At 44.0% G+C, this 17850-nt stretch overlaps 1 protein-coding gene and 1 long non-coding RNA gene across 2 annotated transcripts; both read left to right on the top strand.

The window, feature by feature from the left end:
• The first annotated feature begins 901 nt into the window (after positions 1 to 901).
• On the top strand, positions 902 to 17434 carry cav1 (caveolin 1). The gene is made up of 3 exons (XM_052466276.1): positions 902 to 1185; positions 1971 to 2141; positions 15190 to 17434. The coding sequence occupies exons 1-3, from the start codon at positions 1150 to 1152 to the stop codon at positions 15529 to 15531; spliced, it is 549 nt and encodes a 182-aa protein (XP_052322236.1). The 5' UTR covers positions 902 to 1149; the 3' UTR covers positions 15532 to 17434.
• On the top strand, positions 8318 to 15181 carry LOC127908316 (uncharacterized). The gene is made up of 3 exons (XR_008066801.1): positions 8318 to 10547; positions 10830 to 11111; positions 13743 to 15181. It is a non-coding gene; the product is annotated as an uncharacterized LOC127908316 (long non-coding RNA).
• Positions 17435 to 17850: the final 416 nt, after the last annotated feature.

Genomic DNA, 17850 nt, shown 5'->3' with positions numbered 1-17850 from the left:
ACGTATCTGGGTCAACACATGTACCTTCTGCCTACGGTTATCCCCCTGGTCTCAGGCCTTCAGTCTAATGTGAAGGGTATTCATCTACTTCTCTCTGTTCCCTGATGCCAAAGACAAGAGGAAGGGCTCTTCTTTCTTCTACATTTGGGTGCTCACTGTGTGATCTGGAGCCAGAAGGCATATTTTCCAGAACCATCTATCTTGCACAAATAGCACTGATACATGACTGATAAGAAAAAGCAGCTGTCTCCCTTTTTTGCATACAGCAGTACAGTTTTCCCCTCTGGGACATTAAAGAACCTTTTAATACATGAAAGCTGGACACAGACTTGTTGCATAGTCTAGACCTTAGCTAACTCTGCAGTAGATTCCCACTGATCTGGTTCTCTTCCCTAGAGAATAGCTACAGTCAACTTCTAGTGACTGAGTTCTGCAATGAAGAGGGACAGTACTGTGTCGCCTAGGTTACCAATTACAACCCCCATAAACTCTTTCACACACATACACACACAAGCACACAGGCTGAAAATACCCCTGACATGACTGTTATGTCTCTGGGACTGATGTCATTTCCAAACCAAGCTGAGTTGTTTCCCTGAGCCGAGAATCAGATAAAGGAATGTAAACAGACCACCATGACCAGAACAGGTTCATAATCGTGACAGAGCATAGGGCTGGGGGATACCAATCTCTCAGTTTATTCAGGAACGACAGCAGCCAGCAGAAACGACACATAGTACACACACAGGCCAAATTAGTAGTTGAACAGATCAGGTCAGTTTCTCCACCACTAGCTCCTGCGTAATGTGTTGAGCAGTAGGTTAATGACGGGTTACAGTCTCGTCCCGCTGCACTGCTTGTCTAAACAGGTTACTACTGAATGAATAAGAAGAGCATTCATTAAGTCCATGCAGAGGCACGCCGAGATTTCCCACTCGGGTCTCTCCGGCGCCTTAACTTGAATTTATAGCGTTCAATGAGCGCAACGTAAAGATAAGCGATAGGATTTGATAATATCTCCGGAGGAGCCCCCAAGTCGTTAACAAACAGTCCCCACGCCTCCTCCTGTTGATTTGCTCCCTCTGTTAAGCTGACACGGTCTTGCTTCAACAACAAACGGGTGTGTTAGCACTTCAGGCGCGGGACAGCATGACTGGCGGACTCAAGGACGGAGAAACTGACGAGGTAAGGTTTTCTTTTGGACTCTGTATCCTGTCACAATCCAACTTTTTATTTTACAGTTTTTATTTTTACTGTATTTATACTTTTATTATGGATATTGAAAAATCTGTGACCAACACATTTTCTCTGGCTCGTTCTCATTGTGACATTTATCGAACATGCACTTGGAAGATTGGGAAACTGGAACATTTTTAACTCCAAAGCGCTAGTTGCCAATCTTTTTTGGCACCGAGTTGTGAACGTTACTCCCACTCCTACTGGGCAAATGTGCAAGCCCCTCTCGTCTCCATTAGCACGGGCATGATATATTTACAGTTATTTATTAACTAGCCTACGCTTCTAAGATTCTGTACGTTATTTCATTTTTAATCCACTTGAAACACACATTTTGTGCGCACTTAGATGTCTGTCAAAGTTTTGGTTAGATCGTTAATTATATTCGACTAAGTCAATCGAAAATGCAATTCCCATTAAAAGTTGATGATAGTTTACATTAGTGAAAATACGCTTTTGATGCCTTATGTGAGAAAGGTTCTGCGTTTAAAGAGAATGGCCAGCCGAACGATCTTTACGCACGCATTGTGTGATCGCTTGGAGATGACCCCTTGCGGTGAGAAACGGATCTCTGCTATTGAGGGGTGTGGTGCTACTCTTTTAAAACCATCTCAGGCGGGGACAGGCTGCTAACTCTGGTGCGCTCCGGTCAAGTCGACCTTCTCTGCCTCTCTGCCCGTCTCTCCACTAACTTATAAACGTATAACGCTTCTCTTCTCCACCACCTCCGACAGGAATTTCTGCACTCGCCGTTCATCAGAAAACAAGGGAACATTTATAAACCTAATAACAAAGACATGGATAATGACAGTATGAGCGGGATGAAGACGATGCAGGATGTCCATACAAAAGAGATCGACCTGGTGAACCGGGACCCCAAGCACATAAACGACGACGTTGTAAAGGTGAGTCCGTAGACGGTATATTTACCCATGAAGGGAAATAATTGTTCATGGATTTTTTTCGCCTAGTAAGATTTCACTTTGGATCCTTTCATTTACTTTATTTATTAGACTGGTTTGATACTATTATACTGTTTTTTTTATCAAATCGTGGTTTAGACTAAAACTAGTTCAGTTCCAATATTGCATGTGAGTTGGTTTTGTACTTGGACACATTATATTACGAATGTTCCCATTATAATATACCCAGGAAGACTGGAAATTGTCACTCGCACGATTACTGGGCAGGCTAGGAGCTGCTAAATACGCATAGTAAACTGCGCGCGTACCAAAGTAGTGGTTGGTGGATCGCATGGCATTCTCGTGTGTAGACTATACTATGAGTTTTTCGGATTCATGACCCCAGTTTACAATGGTTTACATGGATCAGATTAGGTTTGTGAAGGCCTCAACACATGCGTAAATGTGATGCGTACGCAGCAGCGTCTCTTGCCTATTTTGCTGGTGCGGCTGCAGTCTTTAGTTGAACATCCTTGCTCCAGTTTTGGAATGGGGGAAACATCACGAATTTTCTGTTGTTTTAACAAAAATGTTCTTACAGTCCTTGTTTTATAGTTACACGTGCCTCATATTCAGTGAGTGCGTTATTGCAGAGCAAACTTATTTCCAAAATAGACTCCAACCACACTGTGCACATTTTGTGTTTATGTAAACTGATTTTTTTGAGAGAAACCCTCGCTGACGTTACTGTGGTACTTGTGAAAACTACCTGTCATGCGTTGGTGGGAAAAGAAAGGCTCAGGTGACACAGTCAGAGTCTGTGTCCCAAATGGCATCATATGACTGTTCAAAAGTAGTGCACTACATAGGAAATACGGTGCCACTTGGAATATAGACTGTCCGTCTATCCTCATGCCCAGCAGGGTTATTGTTTCATCTGTAAAGATGGGAGAGGGTCAGCTGTTTGAAGTAGTGAACTTTGCCTTCATAAAACTGGGAAACACCCAAGTAGCTGCAGCAGCAGGCAGGCCAAAGGGATCTCCCTCTCTCCCCCTCTCCTCCCCCTCCCACTGCTCTGTCCTATACCCCCCTTTGTCTCTCTCCCTCCCTCTCTGCAATTCACAGGGATGCGTCAACTAGGGAGCAATGACCACATTCTCTCAATTCAATTCAGGGGGCTTTATTGGCATGGGAAACATATGTTATTAACATTGCCAAAGCAAGTGAAGTAGATAATATACAAAAATGAAATAAACAATAACATCTCACCCTTGTCTCATAGTCTCCCTCCTTGTGTGCAGTTTCTCCATTTCATTTCAATAAGAGCGTTCATATAAAAAATATTATATTGTATGTTAATGGTAACAGGGAACCCAACCCACACAATTTAGATAAAAGTAGAGATAATTGTAAAAAAAAATGTTTTACCTGCCTTGCAGCAATCCCCTCTCTCTCTCTCTCTCTCTCTCTCTCTCTCTCTCTCTCTCTCTCTCTCTCTCTCTCTCTCTCTCTCTCTCTCTCTCTCTCTCTCTCCCCCCTTCTCAATTCAAATGGGTTTATTGGGCATGAGGAACATATATTTATGCAAGTCAAATAGATAATAAACAAGAGTGAAATAAACAATAAAAAAATGAACAGTGAACATTACACTTTCTCTCCCTGTCTCGTTCTCTGGCTTCCTACCAACCCATTGTGACAGTGAGTCAGACTCTCCAGTATGCTCAGAATAGAATACAGCCTTATGATTCTGCTCTTTTAATCAAATCTACAGACCGCTAGTGTAATCATCTGGAATCACATGTTTCCTCCCAGGCTATAGAGGTTTGGAGTTCTAAATGTCGTCAATGGAGGTGTGTGTTTGGGGTGCCCTAACTATGCTGCTATTATGCAGAACAGGGAACACACACACACACACACACACACACACACACACACACACACACACACACACACACACACACACACACACACACACACACACACACACACACACACACACACACACACACACACACACACACACACACACACACACACACACACACACACTACTCTCTCTCCTTCTGCAGAACCATGTGGACCAGTAGATCTTATAGTTGGAATTTCGGCAGCTGAACTCCCTCAACCGGCCACATCAAAGAATCACCATCAATGAAATCCATGCAGAGTTTGGAGAGTTTGCCCTGGGAATAGAATATTTTCCTCTCATAAAGCCTGGTCCTTTATATAGCCTATGGCCAGGCAGCCTTCTGTTAAACCCCGATGGGGCTGAATCTAAGCTGAGCAGACATACCCACGGCCACACAGTGCAATGCAGACAGCAGCGATCGGCTCGCTAACCAGCCGCTAGTTAACATCTCCCTGCCAAACTCTCAAGAATTCCGGGACTCCCTGAGGGAGGCGGGAGGTACATTATATTGGGAAATGAAGACATTCAGGCTTAATGGACAAGCTGAGGCAGTGTTTTCCTTAGATTGTCCAGGCGGGGTGTAAACTAAGGCCCCAAATCAACATTCAGGGCTAATTTATTCAGCAACAATTTCAGTTGAAATCAATTGAAGCCAAATTATTTATTTTAGGTGGGGGCAAACAGAGCTAAGTAGGGAGGGACTGCCCTACTTACACAATGGTGGAGGAAACACTGAACTGAGGCATTCAGCACTCTAGGGACAGAATGGAAAAATATATTACAGGTCTCTCTCCAGATTTCAGCCAACCAGACTGCTCACATATTGTCCCTGAGAACTAGTTTGGTGTACTGTATGCCAAATCCCTAAAGGGGTGATAGGTGCTGAGACATTGTATCTATCTAGCCAAATATGACTTGCCTACCAATAAATTAAGAAGAACGAAATAATATAATTCCCTCCATATTACCTAGGGGTGTTTCTAATGAAGAATGTTCTTCTCTGTCCACTATAGTTCAATCACCCATAGCAAAGTTATAACAACTGCCTGAAAAAAATGGGATCTTATCTTATAGTTATGTTTTTCTAAACTGGGCTTTAGAAAAACATAGGCACTCTTGTTTACAATTTAAAAGCTTTGTAGTTATTTGCCGTGTCTAAAAGGTTACATTTCAGCAGACCTCAGACCTCTCATTTATTCTCCATGGAAGTGATGGAAGCTGCTGACAGCCCTCATCAGAACCATTCTACACAGACCTCTCATTTATTCTCCATGGAAGTGATGGAAGCTGCTGACAGCCCTCATCAGAACCATTCTACACAGACCTCTCATTTATTCTCCATGGAAGTGATGGAAGCTGCTGACAGCCCTCATCAGAACCATTCTACACAGACCTCTCATTTATTCTCCATGGAAGTGATGGAAGCTGCTGACAGCCCTCATCAGAACCATTCTACACAGACCTCTCATTTATTCTCCATGGAAGTGATGGAAGCTGCTGACAGCCCTCATCAGAACCATTCTACACAGACCTCTCATTTATTCTCCATGGAAGTGATGGAAGCTGCTGACAGCCCTCATCAGAACCATTCTACACAGACCTCTCATTTATTCTCCATGGAAGTGATGGAAGCTGCTGACAGCCCTCATCAGAACCATTCTACACAGACCTCTCATTTATTCTCCATGGAAGTGATGTGTCTGTGAGCCGACACTGCCTTCGGAAAGTATTCAGACCCCTTGACTTTTTCCACATTTTGTTAGGTTACTGCCTTATTCTAACTTTGTTGAAGCACCTTTTGTAGCGATTACATCCTCGAGACTTCTTGGGTATGACGCTTCAAGCTTGGCACACCTGTATTTGAGGAGTTTCTCATATTCGTCAGATCCTCTCAAGCTGTGACTGTACTTTTCTCTGTCATGATGGACGCACAGCTATTTTCAGGTCTCTCCAGAGATGTTTGATCGTGTTCAAGTCCGGGCTCTGGCTGGGCCACTCAAGGACATTGAGACTTGTCCCCGAAGCCACTCCTGCATTGTCTTGGCTGTGTGCTTAGGATCGTTGTCCTGTTGGAAGGTGAACCTTTGCCCCAGTCTGAGGTCCTGAGTGCTCTGGAGCAGGTTTTCATCAAGGATCTCGTTGTACTGAATCTTTGCCTCAATCCTGACTAGTCTCCCAGTCCCTGCCGCTGAATAACATCCCCACAGCATAATGCTGCCACCAGCATGGTTCATTGTAGGGATGGTGCCAGGTTTCCTCCTAACGTGAAGCCTGGCTTTTAGGCGAAAGAGTTCAATCTTGGTTTCATCAGACCAGAGAATTTTGTTTCTCATGGTCTGAGAGTCTTTACGTGACTTTTGGCAAACTCCAAGCGGGCTGTCATGTGTCTTTTACTGAGGAGTGGCTTCCATCTGGTCACTCTACCATAAAGGCCTGATAGGTGGAGTGCTGCAGAGATGGTTGTCCTTCTGGAAGGTTCTCCCATCTCCACAGAGGAACCAGAGCTCTGCCAGAATGATCATCGGGTTCTTGATCACCTCCCTGACCAAGACCCTTTTCCCCCAATTGCTCAGTTTGGCCAGACGGACAGCTCTAGGAAGAGTCTTGGTGGTTACAAGCTTCTGCCATTTATTTCTTCCAACTTCTTCCAGAATGTTTTTGGTACCCTTCCCCAGATCTGTGCCTCGACACAATTATGTCTTGGAGCTCAACGAACAATTCCTTCGACCTCATGGCTTTGTTTTTGCTCTGACATGCCCTGTCAACTGTGGGACCTTATTTGACAGGTGTGTGCCTTTCCAAATCATGTCCAATCAATGTATTTTACCACAGGTGGACTCCAATCAATTTGTAGAAACATCTCAAGGATGATCAATGGGAAAAGGATGCACTAGCAGAGGGTCTGAATACTTATGTAAATAAGGTATTTCTGTTTTTTATTTGTAATAAATTTGCCAACATTTCTAGAAAACCTGTTTTTGCTTTGTCATTATGGGGTAATGTGTGTAGATTGCTGAGAAATGTATTTTATTTCATCCATTCTAGAATAAGGCTGTAACGGAAGAAAATGTGGAAAAAGTTAAGGGATCTGAACACTTTCCAAAGGCTCTGTACAATACAGTACACAAGATGTATGGCTCTGGAAAATAAAATGGATGTTGCTGGGTTTTGCAGCGTAAAGAACGATGAGATTTATATTAAAGAGCTTCACCACCAACTGTTATTTTATCCTATAAGTTTAGCCTGTTTAGTTTAGCAAGTCCCCTGTGTAAACAGTAATAGCTGGAAGGATTGACTACTGAATAAAATGAACAAAGACCTATTTTGATATTGAAAATGCATTTTTACTTGAAACTGCGCTGGACACAGGTGATGTTAAACCCTTTGACAGCGACACGTCTCTCGCAGACAAAACACACACACAATAAGTAAATGTAAAATAAATATTTGCTGTATCATGGGCTTGGTAGCAAAGAAGAGAGTAAAGGAGAAAGAGAGAGAGAACGAGAGAGGGGTAGTGCGAGTGGTAGTATGAGAGAGAGAGTGGGAAAAAGATAGAAAGAAGGAGAGAGAGCAAGCGTGTGTGTTTTTCCACTTTACAATCTGCACTAAAACGTGTATGAGGTCATGGGTACTTGAGAGGCACGTCGCAAACCCATCGATCGCCTGAGAAGTCTGTTTACACTAAAAATAAATAAATGTCATGGTTTACCTCACTGGGGCCCATCCGGCTTCTCTTTATTACATGTAGGTACTAGAGACCTCCACATATACTGTAGCTGGGAGGACTTTAATACAGGATCTTGGATGCTCTTAGGTAGTGAATATAAACTGAACTGCATTTAGAGAGAACTCCAGGGTAGAGACGGGTCTTCTAAACTGAACTGTATTAGAGAGAACTCCAGGGTAGAGAAGGGTCTTGAAAACTGAACTGCATTAGAGAGAACTCCAGGGTAGAGACGGGTCTTGTAAACTGAACTGTATTAGAGAGAACTCCAGGGTAGAGACGGGTCTTGTAAACTGAACTGCATTAGAGAGAACTCCAGGGTAGACAAGGGCCTTGTAAACTGAACTGTATTAGAGAGAACTCCAGGGTAGACAAGGGTCTTGTAAACTGAACTGTATTAGAGAGAACTCCAGGGTAGACAAGGGTCTTGTAAACTGAACTGTATTAGAGAGAACTCCAGGGTAGACAAGGGTCTTGTAAACTGAACTGTATTAGAGAGAACTCCAGGGTAGACAAGGGTCTTGTAAACTGAACTGTATTAGAGAGAACTCCAGGGTAAAGACGGGCCTTTTAAACTGAACTGCATTAGAGAGAACTCCAGGGTAGAGACGGGTCTTGTAAACTGAACTGTATTAGAGAGAACTCCAGGGTAGAGACGGGTCTTGTAAACTGAACTGTATTAGAGAGAACTCCAGGGTAGAGAAGGGTCTTGTAAACTGAACTGTATTAGAGAGAACTCCAGGGTAGAGACGGGTCTTGTAAACTGAACTGCATTAGAGAGAACTCCAGGGTAGAGACGGGTCTTGTAAACTGAACTGTATTAGAGAGAACTCCAGGGTAGAGACGGGTCTTGTAAACTGAACTGTATTAGAGAGAACTCCAGGGTAGACAAGGGTCTTGTAAACTGAACTGTATTAGAGAGAACTCCAGGGTAGAGACGGGCCTTGTAAACTGAACTGTATTAGAGAGAACTCCAGGGTAGAGACGGGTCTTGTAAACTGAACTGTATTAGAGAGAACTCCAGGGTAGACAAGGGTCTTGTAAACTGAACTGTATTAGAGAGAACTCCAGGGTAGAGACGGGCCTTGTAAACTGAACTGTATTAGAGAGAACTCCAGGGTAAAGACGGGCCTTGTAAACTGAACTGCATTAGAGAGAACTCCAGGGTAGAGACGGGTCTTGTAAACTGAACTGTATTAGAGAGAACTCCAGGGTAGAGACGGGTCTTGTAAACTGAACTGTATTAGAGAGAACTCCAGGGTAGAGAAGGGTCTTGTAAACTGAACTGTATTAGAGAGAACTCCAGGGTAGAGGCGGGTCTTGTAAACTGAACTGCATTAGAGAGAACTCCAGGGTAGAGACGGGTCTTGTAAACTGAACTGCATTAGAGAGAACTCCAGGGTAGAGACGGGTCTTGTAAACTGAACTGTATTAGAGAGAACTCCAGGGTCGAGACGGGCCTTGTAAACTGAACTGTATTAGAGAGAACTCCAGGGAGAGACAGGTCTTGTAAACTGAACTGCATTAGAGAGAACTCCAGGGTAGAGACGGGCCTTGTAAACTGAACTGTATTAGAGAGAACTCCAGGGTAGAGACGGGTCTTGTAAACTGAACTGTATTAGAGAGAACTCCAGGGTAGACAAGGGTCTTGTAAACTGAACTGTATTAGAGAGAACTCCAGGGTAGAGACGGGTCTTGTAAACTGAACTGTATTAGAGAGAACTCCAGGGTAGAGACGGGTCTTGTAAACCGAACTGTATTAGAGAGAACTCCAGGGTAGAGACGGGCCTTGTAAACTGAACTGTATCAGAGAGAACTCCAGGGTAGAGACGGGTCTTGTAAACTGAACTGTATTAGAGAGAACTCCAGGGTAGAGACGGGTCTTTTAAACTGAACTGTATTAGAGAGAACTCCAGGGTAGAGACAGGTCTTGTAAACTGAACTGTATTAGAGAGAACTCCAGGGTAGAGACGGGTCTTGTAAACTGAACTGTATTAGAGAGAACTCCAGGGTAGAGACGGGTCTTGTAAACTGAACTGTATTAGAGAGAACTCCAGGGTAGAGACGGGTCTTGTAAACCGAACTGTATTAGAGAGAACTCCAGGGTAGAGAAGGGTCTTGTAAACTGAACTGCATTAGAGAGAACTCCAGGATAGAGACGGGCCTTGTAAACTGAACTGCATTAGAGAGAACTCCAGGGTAGAGACGGGTCTTGTAAACTGAACTGCATTAGAGAGAACTCCAGGGTAGAGACGGGTCTTGTAAACCGAACTGTATTAGAGAGAACTCCAGGGTAGAGAAGGGTCTTGTAAACTGAACTGCATTAGAGAGAACTCCAGGGTAGAGACAGGTCTTGTAAACTGAACTGTATTAGAGAGAACTCCAGGGTAGAGACGGGTCTTGTAAACTGAACTGCATTAGAGAGAACTCCAGGGTAGACAAGGGTCTTGTAAACTGAACTGTATTAGAGAGAACTCCAGGGTAGACAAGGGTCTTGTAAACTGAACTGTATTAGAGAGAACTCCAGGGTAGACAAGGGTCTTGTAAACTGAACTGTATTAGAGAGAACTCCAGGGTAGAGACGGGCCTTGTAAACTGAACTGCATTAGAGAGAACTCCAGGGTAGACAAGGGTCTTGTAAACTGAACTGTATTAGAGAGAACTCCAGGGTAGAGACGGGTCTTGTAAACTGAACTGCATTAGAGAGAACTCCAGGGTAGAGACGGGTCTTGTAAACTGAACTGTATTAGAGAGAACTCCAGGGTAGACAAGGGTCTTGTAAACTGAACTGTATTAGAGAGAACTCCAGGGTAGAGACGGGTCTTGTAAACTGAACTGTATTAGAGAGAACTCCAGGGTAGAGACGGGTCTTGTAAACTGAACTGCATTAGAGAGAACTCCAGGGTAGAGACGGGTCTTGTAAACCGAACTGTATTAGAGAGAACTCCAGGGTAGAGAAGGGTCTTGTAAACTGAACTGCATTAGAGAGAACTCCAGGGTAGAGACGGGTCTTGTAAACTGAACTGCATTAGAGAGAACTCCAGGGTAGAGACAGGTCTTGTAAACTGAACTGTATTAGAGAGAACTCCAGGGTAGAGACGGGTCTTGTAAACTGAACTGCATTAGAGAGAACTCCAGGGTAGACAAGGGTCTTGTAAACTGAACTGTATTAGAGAGAACTCCAGGGTAGACAAGGGTCTTGTAAACTGAACTGTATTAGAGAGAACTCCAGGGTAGACAAGGGTCTTGTAAACTGAACTGTATTAGAGAGAACTCCAGGGTAGAGACGGGCCTTGTAAACTGAACTGCATTAGAGAGAACTCCAGGGTAGACAAGGGTCTTGTAAACTGAACTGTATTAGAGAGAACTCCAGGGTAGAGACGGGTCTTGTAAACTGAACTGTATTAGAGAGAACTCCAGGGTAGACAAGGGTCTTGTAAACTGAACTGTATTAGAGAGAACTCCAGGGTAGAGGCGGGTCTTGTAAACTGAACTGCATTAGAGAGAACTCCAGGGTAGAGACGGGTCTTGTAAACTGAACTGCATTAGAGAGAACTCCAGGGTAGACAAGGGTCTTGTAAACTGAACTGTATTAGAGAGAACTCCAGGGTAGACAAGGGTCTTGTAAACTGAACTGTATTAGAGAGAACTCCAGGGTAGAGACGGGTCTTGTAAACTGAACTGTATTAGAGAGAACTCCAGGGTAGAGACGGGTCTTGTAAACTGAACTGCATTAGAGAGAACTCCAGGGTAGAGACGCGTCTTGTAAACTGAACTGTATTAGAGAGAACTCCAGGGTAGAGACGGGTCTTGTAAACTGAACTGTATTAGAGAGAACTCCAGGGTAGAGAAGGGTCTTGTAAACTGAACTGTATTAGAGAGAACTCCAGGGTAGAGGCGGGTCTTGTAAACTGAACTGCATTAGAGAGAACTCCAGGGTAGAGACGGGTCTTGTAAACTGAACTGCATTAGAGAGAACTCCAGGGTAGAGACGGGTCTTGTAAACTGAACTGTATTAGAGAGAACTCCAGGGTCGAGACGGGCCTTGTAAACTGAACTGTATTAGAGAGAACTCCAGGGAGAGACGGGTCTTGTAAACTGAACTGCATTAGAGAGAACTCCAGGGTAGAGACGGGCCTTGTAAACTGAACTGTATTAGAGAGAACTCCAGGGTAGAGACGGGTCTTGTAAACTGAACTGTATTAGAGAGAACTCCAGGGTAGACAAGGGTCTTGTAAACTGAACTGTATTAGAGAGAACTCCAGGGTAGAGACGGGTCTTGTAAACTGAACTGTATTAGAGAGAACTCCAGGGTAGAGACGGGTCTTGTAAACCGAACTGTATTAGAGAGAACTCCAGGGTAGAGACGGGCCTTGTAAACTGAACTGTATCAGAGAGAACTCCAGGGTAGAGACGGGTCTTGTAAACTGAACTGTATTAGAGAGAACTCCAGGGTAGAGACGGGTCTTTTAAACTGAACTGTATTAGAGAGAACTCCAGGGTAGAGACAGGTCTTGTAAACTGAACTGTATTAGAGAGAACTCCAGGGTAGAGACGGGTCTTGTAAACTGAACTGTATTAGAGAGAACTCCAGGGTAGTGACGGGTCTTGTAAACTGAACTGTATTAGAGAGAACTCCAGGGTAGAGACGGGTCTTGTAAACTGAACTGCATTAGAGAGAACTCCAGGGTAGAGACGGGTCTTGTAAACCGAACTGTATTAGAGAGAACTCCAGGGTAGAGAAGGGTCTTGTAAACTGAACTGCATTAGAGAGAACTCCAGGATAGAGACGGGCCTTGTAAACTGAACTGCATTAGAGAGAACTCCAGGGTAGAGACGGGTCTTGTAAACTGAACTGCATTAGAGAGAACTCCAGGGTAGAGACGGGTCTTGTAAACTGAACTGTATTAGAGAGAACTCCAGGGTAGAGACGGGTCTTGTAAACTGAACTGCATTAGAGAGAACTCCAGGGTAGACAAGGGTCTTGTAAACTGAACTGTATTAGAGAGAACTCCAGGGTAGACAAGGGTCTTGTAAACTGAACTGTATTAGAGAGAACTCCAGGGTAGACAAGGGTCTTGTAAACTGAACTGTATTAGAGAGAACTCCAGGGTAGAGACGGGCCTTGTAAACTGAACTGCATTAGAGAGAACTCCAGGGTAGACAAGGGTCTTGTAAACTGAACTGTATTAGAGAGAACTCCAGGGTAGAGACGGGTCTTGTAAACTGAACTGCATTAGAGAGAACTCCAGGGTAGAGACGGGTCTTGTAAACTGAACTGTATTAGAGAGAACTCCAGGGTAGACAAGGGTCTTGTAAACTGAACTGTATTAGAGAGAACTCCAGGGTAGAGACGGGTCTTGTAAACTGAACTGTATTAGAGAGAACTCCAGGGTAGAGACGGGTCTTGTAAACTGAACTGTATTAGAGAGAACTCCAGGGTAGAGACGGGTCTTGTAAACTGAACTGTATTAGAGAGAACTCCAGGGTAGACAAGGGTCTTGTAAACTGAACTGTATTAGAGAGAACTCCAGGGTAGAGACGGGCCTTGTAAACTGAACTGTATTAGAGAGAACTCCAGGGTAGAGACGGGTCTTGTAAACTGAACTGTATTAGAGAGAACTCCAGGGTAGTGACGGGTCTTGTAAACTGAACTGTATTAGAGAGAACTCCAGGGTAGAGAAGGGTCTTGTAAACTGAACTGCATTAGAGAGAACTCCAGGATAGAGACGGGCCTTGTAAACTGAACTGCATTAGAGAGAACTCCAGGGTAGAGACGGGTCTTGTAAACTGAACTGCATTAGAGAGAACTCCAGGCTAGAGACGGGTCTTGTAAACCGAACTGTATTAGAGAGAACTCCAGGGTAGAGAAGGGTCTTGTAAACTGAACTGCATTAGAGAGAACTCCAGGGTAGAGACGGGCCTTGTAAACTGAACTGCATTAGAGAGAACTCCAGGGTAGAGACAGGTCTTGTAAACTGAACTGTATTAGAGAGAACTCCAGGGTAGAGACGGGTCTTGTAAACTGAACTGCATTAGAGAGAACTCCAGGGTAGACAAGGGTCTTGTAAACTGAACTGTATTAGAGAGAACTCCAGGGTAGACAAGGGTCTTGTAAACTGAACTGTATTAGAGAGAACTCCAGGGTAGACAAGGGTCTTGTAAACTGAACTGTATTAGAGAGAACTCCAGGGTAGAGACGGGCCTTGTAAACTGAACTGCATTAGAGAGAACTCCAGGGTAGACAAGGGTCTTGTAAACTGAACTGTATTAGAGAGAACTCCAGGGTAGAGACGGGTCTTGTAAACTGAACTGCATTAGAGAGAACTCCAGGGTAGAGACGGGTCTTGTAAACTGAACTGTATTAGAGAGAACTCCAGGGTAGACAAGGGTCTTGTAAACTGAACTGTATTAGAGAGAACTCCAGGGTAGAGACGGGTCTTGTAAACTGAACTGCATTAGAGAGAACTCCAGGGTAGAGACGGGTCTTGTAAACTGAACTGTAGTAGAGAGAACTCCAGGGTAGAGACGGGTCTTGTAAACTGAACTGTATTAGAGAGAACTCCAGGGTAGAGACGGGTCTTGTAAACTGAACTGTATTAGAGAGAACTCCAGGGTAGAGACGGGTCTTGTAAACTGAACTGCATTAGAGAGAACTCCAGGGTAGAGACGGGTCTTGTAAACTGAACTGTATTAGAGAGAACTCCAGGGTAGAGACGGGTCTTGTAAACTGAACTGCATTAGAGAGAACTCCAGGGTAGAGACGGGTCTTGTAAACTGAACTGTATTAGAGAGAACTCCAGGGTCGAGACGGGCCTTGTAAACTGAACTGTATTAGAGAGAACTCCAGGGTCGAGACGGGTCTTGTAAACTGAATGTCTGAAATGTCACTGTATTTCCTATATTGAATTGGAATAGGGTGCTGGCTGGTTCTGACCAAAACCAGTACTTGGGAATAGGTCGATGGCTCTGACCAAAAGTATTGCACTATCTTGGGAATAGGGTGTTGGCTATTTGCCCTCTGATTCAGACACTTCTACAGTATGTGTCTCTGTCTTGTGTATCAGTGTCTGTCAGGAATGTGAAGAGATGGTTTAAGAGGGTAGAGAGAGTAGGAGGGCCTCATACAGCATGTGTAGCAATCACAAAATGTTTTGTGAAGGGTGGGGTAGGAGGGAGGGAGGGTAGTTTGACCTGGTTTGACTGCTCGTACCAGTCACTATGAGGAGACATACATCTCTTGTAATATTTCTAGTACTTGTGTAACTTCAGAACAGGGGCACAAATGTATGGGAGGGCAACATCTGTTTTCATTTTTTCAAATCTTGTTCATCAGTTTTTTGCTTTAAGAGTGACTGTCTAATTGAATCTTTGCTGATTCCTTGATTTTAACAATTACTCTTCTCTCCTGTCAGGTGGACTTTGAGGATGTGATCGCAGAGCCTGCGGGCACGTACAGCTTCGACGGCGTGTGGAAGGCTAGCTTCACCACCTTCACAGTGACCAAGTACTGGTGCTACCGTCTCCTCACTGCCCTGGTGGGCATCCCACTGGCGCTGGTCTGGGGCATCTTCTTCGCCATCCTGTCCTTCATTCACATCTGGGCGGTGGTGCCGTGTGTCAAGAGCTATCTGATCGAGATCCACTGTGTCAGCCGCGTCTACTCAATTTGCGTCCACACATTCTGCGACCCGCTGTTCGAAGCCATGGGCAAGTGCTTCAGCAGCATCCGCATCAGCACCACCAAGGGGGTATAGAAAAGACGAGGAAGTGAGGAAGAAGAGGAAGAGGAAGGGAATAAGGAGGGGAGGTGTGGAAACCATAACTAACACAGATTGAAAGGGGGGAGAAGTCACCAGAAGAAATCAAAAAGAGAGGGAACAACTTCTGCTAAAAGAAGAGGTGAGACATTTCCAGTGCTGTGGTAGGGATGTTGGAGGTAAGGGGACCAAGTAATAGAGAGCATCTGGCCCCGCTTCTCTTTCTTCCTAGACAACAATGGTTTCTCTCTCCAGTGCTGGTTTAACCAACAGGGGCACAGGATTACATTGAGGGTCATTCCTTGGGCTCTTTGTTTTTCTGTTTGTTTTTCTTTCGTTTTTTTATTCTGTATTTGTTAGCGTTGTTTATCACTGCAAGAGAATCACGCTAGCCCCCCCCATCCATTCCTTCCATTGTTCCAAAATGTTGTGTGACCCTCTCTGATTATAGCTTGTTTAATAGGGGATATTGATTGAATGACTGGTAAGTTAATTAATTGATTGATTGATAGGCTCATATAATGGATGTTGGTGTCCACTCTGCTGGGTTTGTGTGTTTGGGGCCTGTTTTTTGGGAGGGGGATGGTTTGGGTGGGGTGGGGTGGAGGGAGAGAGGGGGGGGATATCCCTGTGCCTGTCCCGCTGCGCTGTTTTGAGAGACAAATCCCACCTGACACAGCACAAAATCCTATACCCAAAACCTTATCAACTCCCCTCCCTCTCAGCCCCCCCTACCCCCACTTACCCCCTCTCACACCCCTCCCCCATGCCTGCCCTGCCTCCCAGTCTGAAACACTGAACCTGCCCTTGTTTCTGCATGCACCGCCACCCCACCACAAAGCCACCGAGCCAACGAACACACTGCTGTCAGTCTATATGCCCAGACAGACACACAGCTATAGGACAACCTCACTCACAGAGCCTGCCCTGCCCTCAGCCCAGTGCCACATCATGACATCATAATCACTCTCTCCATCAACATTCAGCTCCAGTTCTACTACAAGCCAGAGAGACTAAATTCCATGACAACAACCAGGTCTTAAATAGAGTTTTCATATTGTTTCTATGTGACCGAGAATGTTTTTTAAGTTTGAATTTGAATCTCGGGAGAAATATCACTTGATCTTTGTTTTAATACATTCACACCTTTTTTATACCATTGAGGTCTCTTCTCTTCTAAAATGGACAGCAGGATTGAACCTTGTATGTTGATACACATTGTGGTAGCTGTAGCTAAATAACCATAGCTTCTAATTCCTACAACTTCTGAAGATGAAGAACTTTTGTTTTAAGCTTTGTTTCAATTTTGTTGTTTTATGCTAGCCTTGCCCAATGTATGCACAAGTTGAGTAGCATTGTCATATATAATCTATTTAGTTTTTTCCCCAAATGAGTTTGGATGAGTTAAGTCCCTGGTTGACTAGTTTGGTCTGGTGTAGCGTTCTGCTTGTTGGCTGTGGACATACACCACCATACACCACCAAACAAGGACAATCAGCTAACCGGTCTCCCTCCCCTGAGACCACTGCTGTTTGACAACGAATGGGAGCATGTTTTTGTTCTATAGTGACATGAATCTCACTTTGTCTGCATACCAAATGGCACCCTATTTCCTATATAGTGCACAACTTTTAACCAAAGCGCAGTATGGGACCTGTTTTAAGGTAGTGCACTAAGAAATATGGTGCAATTTTGGGATGTCTCCTTTGACTCTTTCAGCTTTTGTCTACCTGCTGTCTGTGAAGATGGTAAATATTAGCACGTTGCTTGATTTAATTCGTTTTTTGACTTGATGAAAAGGTCATATGTATTTTAATATTCAAATTGAATTTTTCCTTCCCTTGCATTTACTGTACAATCTCACATCACGCTGTGCACATTAAACATTTGTATAATCCAATCTGCTAGCCTACTTGTATTGCTTCTTTGTTTGTGTTGTTTTGGTTTGTGAATCAGTCTCTCTTTGTTGTCATGTGACTTTGACCTTATTTATTTTTTTGACCTTAGAGAGAACTTGATGTTAGCCTACATTGTGCAAATAAGCCTACAGGCAAAATAACCCAGAACACGGAGGCACTTTAGTGTATATAAAAATACATTTTGCTCATGTAAAAACCACATGATTTCACATGTGAAATCATATTAAAACATGTGATTTTGGGATTACTTCACATGTTATGATATTTCACATGATTACATAACCTTTCACATGTGGATTCAAATTTTCACGTGAATATTTTTCACAATTTCACAGGACTCATTAAGATACAGACTCAAACAGCACTTTTAACATACAGTGGTCACAACTTAAATATT

The sequence above is a fragment of the Oncorhynchus keta genome, chromosome 17, assembly GCF_023373465.1.
Source record: "Oncorhynchus keta strain PuntledgeMale-10-30-2019 chromosome 17, Oket_V2, whole genome shotgun sequence".
Classification (NCBI taxonomy): domain Eukaryota; kingdom Metazoa; phylum Chordata; class Actinopteri; order Salmoniformes; family Salmonidae; genus Oncorhynchus; species Oncorhynchus keta.
This window is presented reverse-complemented; position numbering and strand designations above follow the sequence as displayed.

Coding starts and splice junctions, on each gene's coding strand:
- cav1 (XM_052466276.1), top strand. CDS start 1,150: ATGACTGGCGGACTCAAGGACGGAGAAACTGACGAG. Junction 1,186..1,970: donor AGGACGGAGAAACTGACGAG/GTAAGGTTTTCT, acceptor CACCTCCGACAG/GAATTTCTGCACTCGCCGTT. Junction 2,142..15,189: donor TAAACGACGACGTTGTAAAG/GTGAGTCCGTAG, acceptor CTCTCCTGTCAG/GTGGACTTTGAGGATGTGAT.